Below are 15,968 nucleotides of genomic sequence, written 5' to 3'. Positions count from 1 at the left end.
AATTAATTAATGACTTCATTGTTCATCAAGAAGCACTAATGATTTTAGGTAACTTGGAATGAACTGTCTCAGGAGGTAGGGATTTCCCTATTACTGAATAAGGAAATAACCCACTTTTATAGAAGAGATTCAAACCCTTGGTGTGGATTAGATTCAGTAATGCTTTGAGTTCCTTTCACTCTGGTAAATCTGCCTTATTAGTAGAATTCTAGAATTTAGTCATCCCTTACATTCATACATTCTGTATTGAAATTCCCCATCTCTCCTCCTAGAATCTTTTAAAATGACTTGTCTTGCCAAGATGCAAGCCAGAACACGACGTGTTTGTTAATTATTTCACTTTTCAAAGGCTCCTTTAAAATTTCTTTAAATTACTGTAAATACAAAAGAATATATTTACATAACATAGGCTGTCATATTTCAGATGTTTACAGTATCTGTGATCGTTTTAAAGGGGGAAAAAAAACACATTATAATGTTGGTTTACATTATATTCATTATAATATTACTGTATTAACTGTGTTTAAAGTAAAACCAGCTGGACTATTTTAAGCAGCTATACAACCAAACAAACCCACAACCAGTGAAACTCAAAAAAACTAATGATACAGATAAGTTATTTGTTGAAATTAAATTACTGTTAATAGAATAAGACCCAGAATTTTTGAATTTAGTATTACTATACTACTATAAGTACCACGTGATAATTTGTTCTCCCATCAGTTTTCTATATATCAACTATTGCCTTTTCACCCCTATAGTGCATCAAAATTTGATTTGATCAGAATTTATTATTAATGTATTTCCTGTCACTTATTCTCAACTCTGGTGCAGTTAAAGTAACATGGCTTGATGCCATTTTTAGCCATTTTACAAATGTAAGATCTGAAAGCATTGATTCTCATAAGTTTATTCAGGTGGTCCAGAGTGTGTGTTTTTTCTTCAGGTTATTATCAGATTTTTAATATTTAAAAATTTCCATGGTCTTTTTAAATAGATCATTTGGCACCCCTACTCCTGTTCCCTCTAGTATCCTTAGACTATAATTTGAGAAACATCGCCCCATGTAACCTTTGTATAAAAAACTCTACAATGAGAATGATGCCTTTCCCACCCTCCATTTTGAGTTGATTCCTCTCTTTCATTTTTATTCAGCTCAGTTTGTCATTGCATCTCCTTCTGTTTCAGGTTTGTTTTAAAATCTTAGCTTCCCCCACCACCACCCCCTTTCTGGCTTTCTGTTTTTGTCCTAAAAAGGGTTTCTTCTAACTTTGATAATATTTTTTCAATCCATAAAGAAATGCTGTTTTTCTCTTACGTAGCATTATATTTTTCCTAATTACTATACTACTGTGGGCTTTTCGTTTTTGTGTGCTAAGTTGCTTCAGTCGTGTCCAACTCTTTGCCAAACCATGGCCTGTAGCCTGCCAGGTTCCTCTGTTCATGGGGTTCTCCAAGCAAGAATACTGGAGTGGGTTGCCAATTCCTTCTCCAAGGGATGTTCCCGACCCATTGATTGAATCTGGGTCTCTTAGGTCTCCTGCATTGGCAGGCAGGTTCTTTAGTAGTCTAGCTACATCTAGCCAGAATTTGCTGACAGTGGAAATTATATGGGTTATCCTTGACCTTACCTGGTAAGTGTTTGGATGCTGATAGAATTCCTTTCTGAGATCTGCAGGGAGAGTAGATTATTGGACATAGTTTCTTAGCCCTTTTAATGTGTAGATTGTAGACATTAGGTTGCATTATTTTTCTAGGTCATATATATATTGGACTAAACTAGAATCTTCTGATCCTGTGAGTTGACTGTATTTGTTTATTTAGTAGGAGCCATACCTCCCAGAATGGAGCACACCATGGCACACACACCTAGCTTATTCTTTCCTTACTTCCTCTACTTCCATACTCTGGTCTAGTGTTTTCTGGCAGTTGTAGTTGTTCTTTTTTAAACAGTGGTTCATAGCAGCTTTATTTGTTATAGTCCCAAATTGGAAACATCTAAAACTTTCCTTAATTGGTACATGATTAAACAAACCATAGTAATCCATACTGTGAAATATTATTCAGTGATAACAAAAAATGAACTGTTTATCCACATAGCAATTTAGATGTCACGGGCACTGTGCTGAGTGAAAAAGCCAGTGTCAACAGATAGCATTTTATATTGTTGTTGCTAAGTTGTGTCTGAATCTTTGTGACCCATGGACTGCAGTGCGCAAGGCTTCCCTGTCCTTCACTGTTCCATTCCCTGTGTTTGCTCAGACTCATGTCTGTTGAGTCGATGGTACTATGCAACCATCTCGCCCTCTCTTGCCCGCTTCTCAGCAGTTGTAGTTCGTTTGTTTGTTTTCCATTTTTAGACAGTTGTAGTTCTTAAAAAAGTACTAGAAGGTTGGCACACAGTACAGAAAGAACATAGATGGTACTTTTTTCTTTTCTGTGACCACACTGTGCGGCTTGTGGGATGTTAGTTTTCCAACTAGGGATTGAACCTGGGTCCCTGGCTGTCAGAGCACAGTCCTAACTACCAGATTGCCAGGGAATTCCCTAAATTTTCTTATCTTCTAACTCGGAGTCAGTATACTTCTGTGAGTGGTCAGGTAGTAACTGTTTTCAGCTTTGCAGACTATCCAGTCTGTTAGAGTTGCTCAGTTCCATCCTTCTCCTGTGACGCTTGCTGACTCAGCCATAGACTTAAAAGAGTGGACATGGCAGCATTTCAAGTTAACTTTGAAAACAAAATTAGGCAGCAGCTGGATTGCCTACCCATGTTATAAGCAGTCAGGTTATTGTTTTGTGTGTTTTTCCAAAGCATTTTCAGGACATTGCAGTTCTCAATCCAGATTCTGGCATTTGATTTAAAGATGGGTATTATTTGCAGTGGTAGTATGGGTGTTTTGTTTTTTTTTCCATATTGAATTTTAAAATTATCTTAATGATGCAAGCTGTTTGAGAATTCTTAGTCATATTAAGTCCTATAACATATATTTTAATGCATGATTTAGGTTTTCCATTTCATCCTGGGAATTCGACAGGCTTGAAAATATTAGTGCTTTGTATGGAGGTAAAATGCCAAGTAGATTATTCTCTACATATTCTATTTTTAGAAATAATTGGCATAATTTTATTATGTATAATCATATCTAATAGCAATACTATTATTTTATCTAATAATGAATAGATACAATTGTCATAGTATTTTTAGATATGATTGGCATAATTTTCCGCTGTGTAAGCATTGATTTAATACCTACCTGACTGCTGAAATAATATGACTTGTATAGGTTTTTTAGGTGTTTCCATGTTGTAAGATACTGGATCATGTAATTGGCTAGTTATGTGGTTCAGAGTTAGTGTTTCTGAGTAAGAGACCAAGCATAAGGCCTCGTAGTATCTGTACTGTTTGTAGGCCATAGGCATGAGGAGAGGAAGAGGAGAACAGTGTTTAAAGAAAAGAAATACATGTGTGTGGTAAGAAACCCTTCTATAGTAGTTACATTCAGCAATCATTTTTTAGATATTAAGTACTAGAGTTATAACAAGATTGCTTTTTTAAAATCTTGTTATGTTTAGTACTTAATATGAAGAAAATGATTTTTTTGGCTGCTTGTGGAATCTTGCTCAAACTCATGTCCATTGAGATGGTGATGCCATCCAACCATCTCATCCTCTGTCGTCCCCTTCTCCTCCTGCCTTCAATCTTTCCTAGCATCAGGGTCTTCTCCAGTGAGTCACTTCTTCACATCAGGTGTCCAAAGTATTGGAGTTTCAGTGAAGCCTGGCATGCTGCAGTCCACAGGGTTGCAAAGAGTCAGACACGACTGAGCGACTGAACTGAACTGTGGAATCTTAGTTCCCTGACCAGGGATCAAACCCATTCTCTCCTGCAGCGGGAGATCAAAGTCTTAACCACTGGACCACTGGACAAGTCCCAAGATTACTTTTTTAAAAGTGTATCTCCTTAATATCTACAGTATAATAAGAGAGATCCATGTGAATTATTTTTGCAGTGTGATAAACAATATAAAACAAATTTAGACCTGATATCATATTTTTAAATACTTCATCATATTTTTTAATACTTCATGTACTTCAAAAGACTTTTCATAAAACTGTAGTATTTATGTTTGTATCTTTATTATATGTTCTTTTATAACTATGCTGTATATTTATTATATATTTTTGAAGCAGTATTTTGTTAATATGTGTTCCAGTATCCCCATTTATCTCATAAACTTTCTTTTATAATTGGTTCCAGTGGGGATCCATATAGGTCCAAAGTTGGATGTCATGTTATCTGTAGGTCCTTTAATGTTTTGGGGCTTTTTTTTTTTTTTCCTTCTTCTTCTTTTGCCATTTGTTTGTTGAGGAAACTTAAGTCATTTTTGTGCTTGCTGTAGCATTTTTCATATTCTTGTTTTCCCAACTGCAACTCCCTGGTTAGGTTCTTCTATCCCTAAACTTGCTGAAAGTGGTGGCTAATTCTAGATACTCGAATTCAGATGATTTGGTGAGGGATGTAGAAAGAACACAGAACACTTAACTGGTGTTAAATGTACTTTGTAGTTTCTGTTGCATTATATTAGGTGTTACATGATGTCTGGTTGCCTCTCTTTTGTTTTTTACTTTGTAATACTGATGCACCTTATTGCACACTGCAGAACAGAGCTATCCAGTAGAATATTCACAATGATGGAAATGTTCTTAATATCACCATCTGATTTGGTAGACACTGAGTGCAACAGTAAGAAACTGAATTTTTAATTTTAATAGTCATATGTGACTGCTGGCTGCTATGTTGGAAAGCACAGCTATAAGACATTAAAAAAATATTAAGTAACAGAGGTAGCAAAAGATGTCTCTTTGTTCTTGATTTTAGCCTAAATTCCTATTCCATTTCATCAGTAAATATGGTACCAGGTTTTGTGTGCCTATAATAAATTTGTTGTAATTATGTGACCTTCATTTTTCTTAATGGGACAGAGATCCAGGGCAGCCCTGCAGAGGTATCTGTTCTACTGCAACCGCTACATGAACCACATGCAGAGTCTGCGCTTCGAGCACAAGCTCTACGCTCAGGTGAAGCAGAAGATGGAGGAGATGCAGCAGCACAACATGTCCTGGATCGAGGTGCAGTTCCTGAAGAAGGCGGTCGACGTCCTCTGCCAGTGCCGCGCCACGCTCATGTACACTTACGTGTTCGCCTTCTACCTCAGAAAGAACAACCAGTCCATTATCTTTGAGGTAGGAGTCGTGACGGAGCGGGTAAAAACCACCTGTGTGTCATGTGACTACTCATCTTTTATAGAGAAGAGTTTTAAAGATTCCTCTTTGCCCCCGAATGTGGATCAAAAGTTTATCGTTTATTAGGAAGGTACAAAAAATTCAGAGATCTTGCTGTAAACTACATTCAAATTGGTGTGGTTTAGCCAGATGGTGATTTTAAGTGTGCAGGCTCTGCAGTTAGTCCTGAATTTGAATCTTGACTTCATCACTTTTTAGCTCTGTTGACTTGAAGCAAGTTACTTAACCTCTTCTATATCTCTATTTTAGAATGGGGATAATACTTTTCTAGAAATGTTCAGATGTTTAAGTGAGACAATCCATGTATAATGCTTATGTAACACCAGGAACATCGTAAGTTCTTTCAAAAGTCTATTCAGGTAAAACTCATAACACGGTATTAGAAGTAAATATGGTGCTTGTCTTTTGTGGAGAAGCAGTGACTAAAAGGGGGCTTTCAGCAGTGAAGTTTTTTCAAGTAGAGATGCTCATTTTAAATTTATGCATGCAGTATTGATGTGGATAGATGGCTAGATAGTAACAGTGACTAGCAGATGGGAATTTAGATGGGTAAATGTACAGAACTAGCTATACTAGTAATGGATAACAAAATTTTAATCTTCCATACAGTGTTTTCTGATAAGATTAGGTATCTGCTGCTGCTGCTGCTACATCGCTTCAGTCGTGTCCGACTCTGTGTGACCCCATAGACGGCAGCCCACCAGGCTCTGCTGTCCCTGGGATTCTCCAGGCAAGAACACTGGAGTCTAGCTAGATATAAAGAATAATGCATTTCTGTTTGTTCCTCAGGCTTTAGCATAATAGTTTTCAGAGCTAGACAATTTCCACAAACGTTTTCTTAAGTACTTTCAAATTGTGCTTGGTATTCTTCCAGAGGTAATGGATAGATCTTTGGTTCTTTTTATAGTTAAAAAGTTCTCCTGAGAGAAAAAAAGAGAAAACAAGTTGTTAGAGGTGGAAGTAATGAAGGACTTTAGAGGTGCAGTTGACCACCTGTGAAAATTGGGGTCGAGTCCAGTCTATTAAGGAAGCAGCTAAGATGGTTTATCTCTTAGCTTTCTTTTGAAGGCAGAATTTACTATATATTCTTCTTCCTATTGCAGAATAACCAAGCAGATCTAGAGAATGCCACAGAGGTGCTCTCGGGTTACCTCGAACGAGATATTTCCCAAGACTCTCTGCAGGATATAAAGCAGAAAGTACAAGATAAGTACAGGTAAGTTTATTTTTAGTTGTTGAGCAAAAATGTCTGCCACTGGTAGTCTGGTATGCTGTAGTGGTGAACTTAAATGATGGTGAAACTTGAGTTTAGCATGTTCAACAACTGAACTGCTGCCATGTTTCTCACAGATTGCTTCTGTCCTTTGGGCATAGGGAGGAAAGTAGCCATTTGTCCCACTGGCTGATCCTGCTTCTTCCATGTGGCTTTATCTGTGTAGTTATTGCCCTGACAGGAAGAAGGAGCCCAAAAAGGGCAAGTGACTATTAGGATGAGGGGTGAGAATAACATGAGGCCCTGGCCTAGGGATCCTGTGGATTGTGGCTTTTGGCAAGTGAGCTACCCAGACTTTTTAAAGATTTATTTCTAAGATTTGATTTTCCAGGGAGAGATTTACTTTGTCCTAGGCTTAGATGATACTTTAAGAGATGTCACCTCTTAAGTAAAAGATGCAAAATGAATGCTTTCTCACGTAGAGCTCTTTCTCCAAAAGTTGTTTTCTGGCAAAAGTTGTTTGCTCTTTAATAGTAGTAGAAACCTCTGGGAATTTGCAAGACTTGAAAATTTAGTCCTGAGTAATATGTTCACTTCCCTTAGCCAATTATAGCTACTGTTAGTACTTTAAGATTTTACAGTTGTGAATAAATCCCCCCTGAAATTACTTCTTCCTGAAACTGTTTACTTACCTGTAGAATGATAAGATTGAATCAGATAATTTCTAAGGTCTGTTTATTGCTCTGGAATTAATTTCCCCAAACTAGAAACTCCGAAAAGTACCTTTTGAAAATTAGAAATAGTCATGTCTTTACATCTAGACCTAAAAATATGCCTTTTAAAAACAGGTTCTATGTCTGGTTCTGTGTCTGGATAAACTATAGGGAGCCCTAAAAGACAAGTAAATGCCTCTTTTAAAAAAAGGAAAATTTATTGGAGGCTGACAACAGGTATTTTTTTTTTCTCTCTCTCTCTCTTTGATTACAGATACTGTGAGAGTCGACGAAGGGTTTTGTTACAGCATGTGCATGAAGGCTATGAAAAAGATCTGTGGGAGTACATTGAGGACTGAGAATGGCCCTGCATAAAATGAACTCTGAAAACTTTACCATCTAGAGTGCTCATGCAATTAAAACAAACAAAACACACACAGACAAGGAGGCACTAAGCCTGTTCTGACACCGCTGGTCTGTAGCTCCAGAATTCTGTTTTGTTAACGGAAAGTTTAAGTAAATTATATTGTAATAAAAAAAAAAGGTAGATAAACCATTGTACAACAGTATTCTAGGCCGCCAACAAAAGTGTGACAGACACACTAAAAGCCCTCCAACTTTAACTTGTAACGTAGCTTCATTCTCCAAGCTGACTCCTTTTTTTCATGTTCTTTTTCCTGAGTGTAGTACAGTTAAAACTTAAAGCTGCTCCTTGACACTGCTTTTCGTGTCCAAACCAGCCATTTTGTTGTACTTTGGTAAAGGACCTCTCCCGTTTCTCCCCTACACATACAGATATACCCACACACACAGACTGTCGCTCTCTCATACCCCAAGGTCATGAGTGAATAATGATTAGTTCCTTGTAAAGAAAATTCTTGGGGCGGGGAAGAGGGTAGGCAGAAAGAGGAATTAAAAAAAAAAAAACAAAAAAAACTTTGTATATGACTTTTAAAACAAGAGGACAACACAGTATTTTTCAAAATTGTATATAGTGCATATGCATGGACAAAGCAAGCGTGGCACGTGTTTGCATAATGTTTAATTACAAAAAATATTTATTCTTTAAAAATCTTCAAGATTATGTCTATTTGCTGTGCATTTTCTTTCAGTTTGCTTTATCTTTCCAGGGTTGAGGGTTGGGATAAAAGGTGTGTTGGTTTAGCACCTCTGGAAGACCTAACTAGAGTTCTTTGATTTCCCTTTCCTGAAATTACTTTGCCCTCTCTGGTTTTGATGTATTTGTTGCTGGCCCTGGGTCTCATGCCCGGAATTGCCAGCTCCTGGTTGAGCACAGAGAGGTCAAGCTCTGACTAAATGCCGTGGCTTGATAAGGGCTGCAACAGGGAGCTTTGTTGCTGCCACTGAAGCATGACCCGGTCTCCAGCCTCATCCCTCTCCGCAGCCTCCTACATCTGTGTAGGCCTTTGTGTGCCCGTGTCATACACACAGCTGAAGGCTTCCTAGGCTTCCTGTCACATCCAGAGGACACATTTCAAAAATTTGTCCCTTTAATTGCTGCTTTGAGCCTTTTAAGATTTTAGTTATGGCTCTTCTCTCACCCCTTCTTTATGTTAGGGTGTCAAATAGGACGTTTTTGCTTTAAATATAAGTATAAATAAATAGCCATTCACTTAGATTCAGATTGTGAATTAAAAATGGCAGATACTGAAATTGCTTGTGTGTGTTGCTGTGGGTTCAGTTTGAAGGCAAACATCCTAGAACTTGATATTCCCATCTAGTACATTTAAATAGAAATCTTTGCTTCTTTTCTATTTGTCAACAGATAGGAGAATTAATAAGGCGTTTTAGCTGTGATGTCCATTTTTATGAAATTTCTACTAAGAGCTATGTTAAAAGTAAAAGATGGTGGTGGTTTTATTAACTATGTATCTGTTTAGGCCATTCTGGCTGTGGTATTTTTCATCCCTAAATCTGTCAGTTTTATACAGGAGTACAGAGTGAACTAGGCAACTAGATGAGGTCTTCATACTATACCACTTCTGGCTGAAGGACCTCTTTGTCTTCCTCTAAATGTCTTGCGCCTAGGGAGTGTTTACCTTTTGTGAGGCAGCTTTGTCTGCTCTTGCACCGTACATCTTACTACTCCATTGGGAAGTAGGTTCACTTTCCTCTGGCCTTTTGCCTAAGTTAGGCTTTGCTAAATCAACCCTACTTTTCCTTTTAGAAAAGGTTGTTACATGAGATGTACTTGCAACTGTTCTTTTCCCATCAGAAATCAGTGAATGTTTGCTGAGTATATTATGCTGCTTTCTTAAACCACTTGTCGCTCTAGGATCAACTTTACCTATACCTTTTATCCTCCCTTCCCTTGCCACTTCAGGTGCAAATCTGAACACAGTGTCTGCTTCTTCCTTATTCTCTTCTCCTTCCCTTTCCCTGTCAGCCATTTGATTTTATTTTAAATGACTGCATCAATCTTAAAAGACATTTATCAAAACTAAGGTTTTTTTTTTTTTTTTTTTTAAGAAAGCTTGAATAAGTTCCTTTCCCTGGTAACTTTGAAAAGCAGCCAGAGTTGCTATCTAGATATATGTGGTCCCCTTAAAATGTTTTGTGTATATGTGGTGTTTTAAGAAATATCTTACATGGTTAACTACAGTATCTAGATTTGAGTGTCATAAATCCTTTTTACACGCTCCCCTTACAAGAGGTATCCAGAAACAGTGTGTACACTTCATAATAACAGCCCTGACCCATGGAAGAACAGTGCTTTTTAGAGCTGTTTTCTAGTTTCGGTGTTGGCATATTACCTGAGGGTATTGCAGTTGTGGGTGCATTCCCTAATATATATGGATCAAGATGAATCGGCCTTTTCCAGTTCAAGCTTTTGACAACTATCTCCATATCTGACAGAACTCCCATCAGTTAATCACTTTCATTGTCAGTAACTTCGTGATCTCAGCTGGGATAGGTCTTAAGCCATATGATATGGCTTCCCTGTTTCACCTACCTAAGTGTTTCTGTCAGAGGGCTCTATTCATGGTTAGCACCAGGGTCTCCCTTGTCTTTTTGAGGTCTTCTGAAAATTGCATGCATCATTTGAACAATTCATTGAGCAGTAGATGGACTTAAATAATTTACAATAAAATTGTTGATCCAAAGCGCAGGACTACAAACCACAGTGGTAAAATTGAGTAGCATATATCATCAGACTCTAAATTCTATGTAATCCGCTGCAACCCAGATTGTATGTGTTTTATATGTGTTTAAATAAATACACGAAATACACATGTGTATACATACACACAAATATAGCAGATCCAAGATTGACTGACTTGATTTGAAATGGTTGAATCTGCAGTGTAAAATGTGGATCAGCCATGATTAGGAACTGAAATTTAGCATAAGAGAGAAAAGGACTTGATGTACAAAAATCCCGGTATAGAGCACTTGGGGGATGGGAGGGGGCGGGTTGGTGAGACAATCAGATCGGTAAATTGATTAAATGCTCCTAACCCTGTAATTTTGTGCATAGAGCACACTGTGCTGTGGAAATAACTGTTCTTAGATTTTCATTGTAACTGGACTGTTCAGGTTGCCCAGAGGGAAAGAACATTCCTAATTCTAATAAAATAAACTTTTATTTTGTTATTCCATTAGTTACTTATGTTTATTTTTATATTAAGAAAAAGACATTGGTGGCCTAAGAGTCACCTCTATTATGTGCCTTATTCACTGTTCCTACTTAACATAAAATGTCAAGATTTGGTTCAGTTTCTTTGCAGGGAACTGTGAATGAGACTCTCCCCAACAATAAACTTGGTTAATGAAGCCTTCAGAGCATTTTCTGGAAGCTTTCCAAGTTCTGTGTCTTGAACATTGAATTTAGGTTGCTATTCGTTTTATAACAGTGATATTAGATGCTCAGTAGATCTTTGTCAGTTTATAGAGAGAAAATATTTAAAAGTCAATTCTTAAACTTGAAACTCCTTCACATTACTTCCACTTTTACTTTTAGAAGCTGATCTCTCCTGCCAAAATGAGGGGAGAGTTGTCTTAAAGAAGGTCCCAAAGTTGAGATCTTTGTCATTAATATTCAAGGCCAGATTTTAGGACAGTTTAATTTGGTCTTATTTGGATTTATAATTACCAGAGTTCATCTATCACATATCTTCAGAACACTTTAACTTGTGTCATTGTCTAAAAGAAAGGTAAGATTACTCAACACAATTAAGCAACTTGTCCAAGATTTCAGTTTCTCCTATCTCGAACTTAAGCTTTATTCTTCTGAGCAGCATCATGCTACCTCTTTGTATCATATTTTGTTAATCTGGTTTCAGAATGACGTAGCATTTGATATGGGGAGGTGGTTCTTACCTAATCTGTAGTGTACTTTTGAACGTATCAAAGACTGTATAAATACCTGTTACTGTACCTGTTAGAGGAAGGCTATATGCTACATCTGATCTTTAATTTGCTCTTGCAGTATTTGCAACTAATGTGGCTCTCTCTTTTGCCTCATCATAAAAATCAGCCATGGATAGAAGAATAACTCTTCCCATCTTGGTGGCTGGGACTGGCATCATGAGAAGACTATCACACATGATAGTTGAGAGTAGAGAGTTCAGCATCATTTGATTTGGTAAACAGTGGCCAAGTAATTTGCAGTTGTAGGTTTAATTATTTGTTAAATGAATTTCCAGTGTGAAAATTTTTGCACTGTCCATAGGAACTTGTTAGAGAATTTGTTTTATAACTGAAGATGCACAGGAAAGCATATTTTCATTTGTTTCTCAGCATCTCTTCTGTGGAACCTGTGAAACTTTTCAGAAAATAAGTAGAATTAGGGGGAGACCTTGGCTCGTATAGAAACAGGGAAAAGTGTGAACTCCTCATATTTTTTCAGAGTTCTTTGGGGATAAAGTTGCTGTGTTTCTGGTTCATTTTAAGGAATTTGTTTCTCCATTTATTTACCCAAGATGAAATAGCTAACTCGGAAATGTTCAACCAGAAATAATCAAATAATGCCTACTGCAGGAGCAGAGGCAACTGTGGTTGATCTTTTAGCAGTAGCTTTTAGAGTAGTGAAAATAATATGAGAAAAACATTAAATGTTTATCAAATCAAAACATCTTTTGAAAAACAATTTTTAGACTATGATTAAACTATAGATAATGTTTGTTTAGGGCCATTTTCAGAGTGGAAGCCAGTGAGAATATAAATCAGTCACACATTGATAATGTAGCAGCTCTAACAATGCCAAAAGCACAACTTTACTACCACAGTAATCCATGGGTCTCAAGTGATACCAATACAAGAGTCAAACTCAGATGTCTACAAGAACCAGGTAAATATTTTAATAGGCTTCCCTGGGTGAAGAGGGCTCTGAGAGGAGCCTTTCAATTTTGAAATGTTGGTTATTAAAATATTCTTAAATGTGGGTCAGAGAAGAGCTGCACATAGACCTATCATTTTCCAACTTGTGTTGCAACTGGAAGTCATTGTTCATTTTACACATTGAAATCACAGATACTTCAAAAGGACAAGCTCCCCCCCCCCCCCGCAAAAAAAGACTGCTTGAGTCCCACCCCATATAAATTATGATTTTAATTGCTTTGGGTTGTGTCCTGAGCAGTATTTTTAAAGCCACACCCAACCCTGATGCTTGTGCAGTGCCGTCGTCTAAGACTCATAGGCGAGGTTGAGTCCATTGATGTAGATACTTAGATAGTTGCCAAGAGGAGTATAGCGGAGCACTCTATAGTCAGATGGGACAATAGGGCTTGTGGCAAATTCACCGGCTCAGGAAAGGGCCATGCTGTATGCCTTAGCTGAGTGGGTTTTGTGGAATGCTACCTCCTAAGTGTCCAGTGTGAAGTGCCCAATTTGTTATTTTTTTTGTTACTGGTTTTTTGAGACGTGATACACCTTGGAGAAAATAAATTGACAAAACCAAAAGTACTGTAGAATTGACAACCTGAATAGAATATTCACATCAACTGGAAATATGTTTTCTTAGAGAAAGAAACCTGTCTGGAAGTAGAGTAAGCAAAGGATGTTGGTTAAGCTATCTGTTTCAAGTCAATGCACAATTTCATTTAATCAGTTAAATTCAGAGCACTTGAAAGTCACGAGCTGCTTCTTGGCCATTACTTTTTCATTCTTTTGATCAACTTGTATGTTTTAAGACAGTGAATTTTCTCTTATTTTTATTCTGAGTGTGGTTGGTGCAGTAGAAAGAATATCTGTATTTCTCAGCCACAGTTTTACCTTTGTAAAATGGGGATACTGGTGGCTCAGACAGTAAAGAATCTGCCTGCAATGTAGGAGACCTGAGTTTCATCCCTGGGTTGGGAAGATCTCCTGGAGAAGGTAATGGCAACCCACTCCACTGTTCTTGCCTGGAGAATCCCATGGACAGAGGTGCCTGGCAGGCTACAGTCCATGGGGTTGCAGAGTCAGACATGAGCAACTAACACTTTGGCTTTCGATAGGAGCTATAATTTGAGTGCTTCTTGCCAGATGCCTTACTTAAATTATTTATATCGTCTAGGCAGCCCTAAAACAAAGTAGGCATTGCTGTCCTATTTTATGAGAAGAAAGGTGTCAAGACTAGTAATTCAAACTTCACAGCATTTATGGTGGTGTCGTGCTTGTCTGATTCCATGTGTTCATTCCCTCATAATATTTTTTATAGGAATGTTGTGAGGATCAAAAAAAATCAATGGGAAAAGAAAGCCTAGTTACAACTAATGAGCATACTAGTACTAACTGAGGCAAAAAATAAGGATGCAAAGTTGTGTTATAGACTCCCAAAGCATGATGAAATTGGATCCAGGAACTAGAAAGCCATTTTGGACTCCTGAAACTGGCATTGTCTGTATAGTCTACATCATTCTAAAGGATTCTGCTTTTCCTCTCCACTACCACCATAGCTCTAGGTGTTAGATGTTAACTGTCCCAGACACGTGTATAGAAAACCTAACAAACCCTTGGGACATTATGATTGGTACAAATGTGACTTGAGGGGAGCTTACCCCTGTGGATAAAGAAGCAGATCTTAGAGATAATATTTTGCTGGCTGTACATCACAAGTGTCCTCAACAACACCAAAATGCCCTGAAAGTTTTCTTTTTAAATAAATGTAAAGAGTTTGTGTATGATAGATACTCATGTCTAACTTATTTCATGTTTACTAAATGCTTCATGTCCGTGTTTCTGAAACTCCAAATCATATGAGATAGTTACCACCTCCATTTTATAAATAAGATAGAAGCTCAAAGAAGGTGGGTTCTCTCTCTCAGGCCATCTGTTTGTAAGTGGCCGAATGAAGATTGAAACCTTCAGTAAGCACCCACAGTGTTGGGAACTGTTTTACCACAGTGAACAAAGCAGTCTGTTGGAGGCACTTAATCCTGATTCTATGTAGAGATTCCATGGGTTGCTCAAAGTCACCTAGCTAGTTAATGCAGGACTGCAGGCACATTTTGACTACTAAATTCATCACTCTAGCTGCTTCCCAAACAACTTTGCCAAAAGTAATTGCTAAATTTATAGACTAGTTAAGGGACTTCCAACCTCAGGAGACTCAATGACCAATTCTTTTTGACTTTTCTCTATTCAAAACATGTCTTTTTGTTGTTAACCTCAGATACTCTGAGAAGGACTCAGAGTATGCCTTTTTCTCTCAGAGCCACCCTGGCATTTTAATGAGAATTTAAAAGCAAGCCTCATTTCCCAACCCTCTCCAGAAAGCACATCTCTTACCTATTTTGAGCTGATGTGGCTTCTTATGCACAAAGTAACATCTCCTAATTTGATGTCTTATTTAGCACCAGTATATCCCTCCTCAGGATTCCACCTATCTAAAAGTTCGGTATTTACTTTTGAAGCTGCCTGCTTTTGGCCATGAAATATTCAAGTTTCTTTCAGAGTGGGAATTTGAAAGGTGATTATAGAGAATTCTCTATGGTAGATAGTTGATTGTCTGGAAAGCTGTCTAGGCTGAAAACTTGCTTCTATAGATTTTAGATTTCTTTCTGATGGTTAAAATTGTTTTCTGTATGCTTAAAACCAAAGCAGTGCCCAAGAAACTACTTCAGTGCATGTCCAATGACAATTTCTTAGAATTGTGAATCAGGATCTGATTCTCTGGAATCAGTTGGCCAAATGGGGTTCCTAAAGAATGAGAAAGAAAACACATGGTCTCCAGTTTTCTGAGAAACCTTATCTGAAAACATCACTACTTCCTGAGTTTCCCGACTTCCTCTTGTAGGAGACTCCTATGTGTACTCCCACCTGTGTAGGTCACGTCCTTTTCTCAGGGAGTGCCGCATAAAATGATTACCAGAATTTAGGAACACCTCTTGTAGATCTACCTGGCAGTAAACATTCTAGTAGAATGCTTTACAATTGTAAGTTCTTGCACCTGCTCTCGAGTCATTTATAACCTAACCAACTGGTCTTCCTGATATGAACAGAGTTGTTTGCTTGTTAATAAATTCCTACCGTATGATCCTGACTTGTGGTTTGTTTCTCCATAACTAGGGCAAATACTAAAGTGTTTTCTAACAAAGGAGGAAGCATCATCTGCATCTCTACCTGCTTTGAATAGGAAATAAATTTGTATCCCCAAATCACGTGACTGCTTTAGAGTATTGCAAAGATCATGACAGCAAATATCAGAGTGGGTTTAATGAAGAGTAATAGTGTTCTACATGCCTTTGAAAGATTTTTATTCCATTGTTTTAACTACCTTGCAATAGGGTAAGTTA

General features: G+C 37.6%; 1 protein-coding gene across 2 annotated transcripts in view; it reads left to right on the top strand.

Annotated features, from left to right (window-relative positions):
- ARIH1 (ariadne RBR E3 ubiquitin protein ligase 1) overlaps positions 1 to 15,709 on the top strand; it is a 106,543-nt gene extending 90,834 nt beyond the window's left edge. The window contains exons 12-14 of one of the 2 annotated variants that reach the window (XM_040227397.1): positions 4,984 to 5,244; positions 6,408 to 6,520; positions 7,505 to 15,709. In XM_040227397.1, the coding sequence (XP_040083331.1) occupies positions 4,984 to 5,244; positions 6,408 to 6,520; positions 7,505 to 7,589 (459 nt within the window). In that variant the 3' untranslated portion in view covers positions 7,590 to 15,709. The remainder of the gene's footprint in view (positions 1 to 4,983; positions 5,245 to 6,407; positions 6,521 to 7,504) is intronic. The other variant, XM_040227398.1, reaches the window with a different exon arrangement.
- The last annotated feature ends 259 nt before the right edge of the window (positions 15,710 to 15,968 follow it).

This window comes from Oryx dammah, unplaced genomic scaffold (assembly GCF_014754425.2).
Source record: "Oryx dammah isolate SB20612 unplaced genomic scaffold, SCBI_Odam_1.1 HiC_scaffold_26, whole genome shotgun sequence".
In the NCBI taxonomy this organism is placed as follows: domain Eukaryota; kingdom Metazoa; phylum Chordata; class Mammalia; order Artiodactyla; family Bovidae; genus Oryx; species Oryx dammah.
Note: the sequence above shows the minus strand (reverse complement) of the source record. Positions and strands in the feature narration are given on the sequence as shown.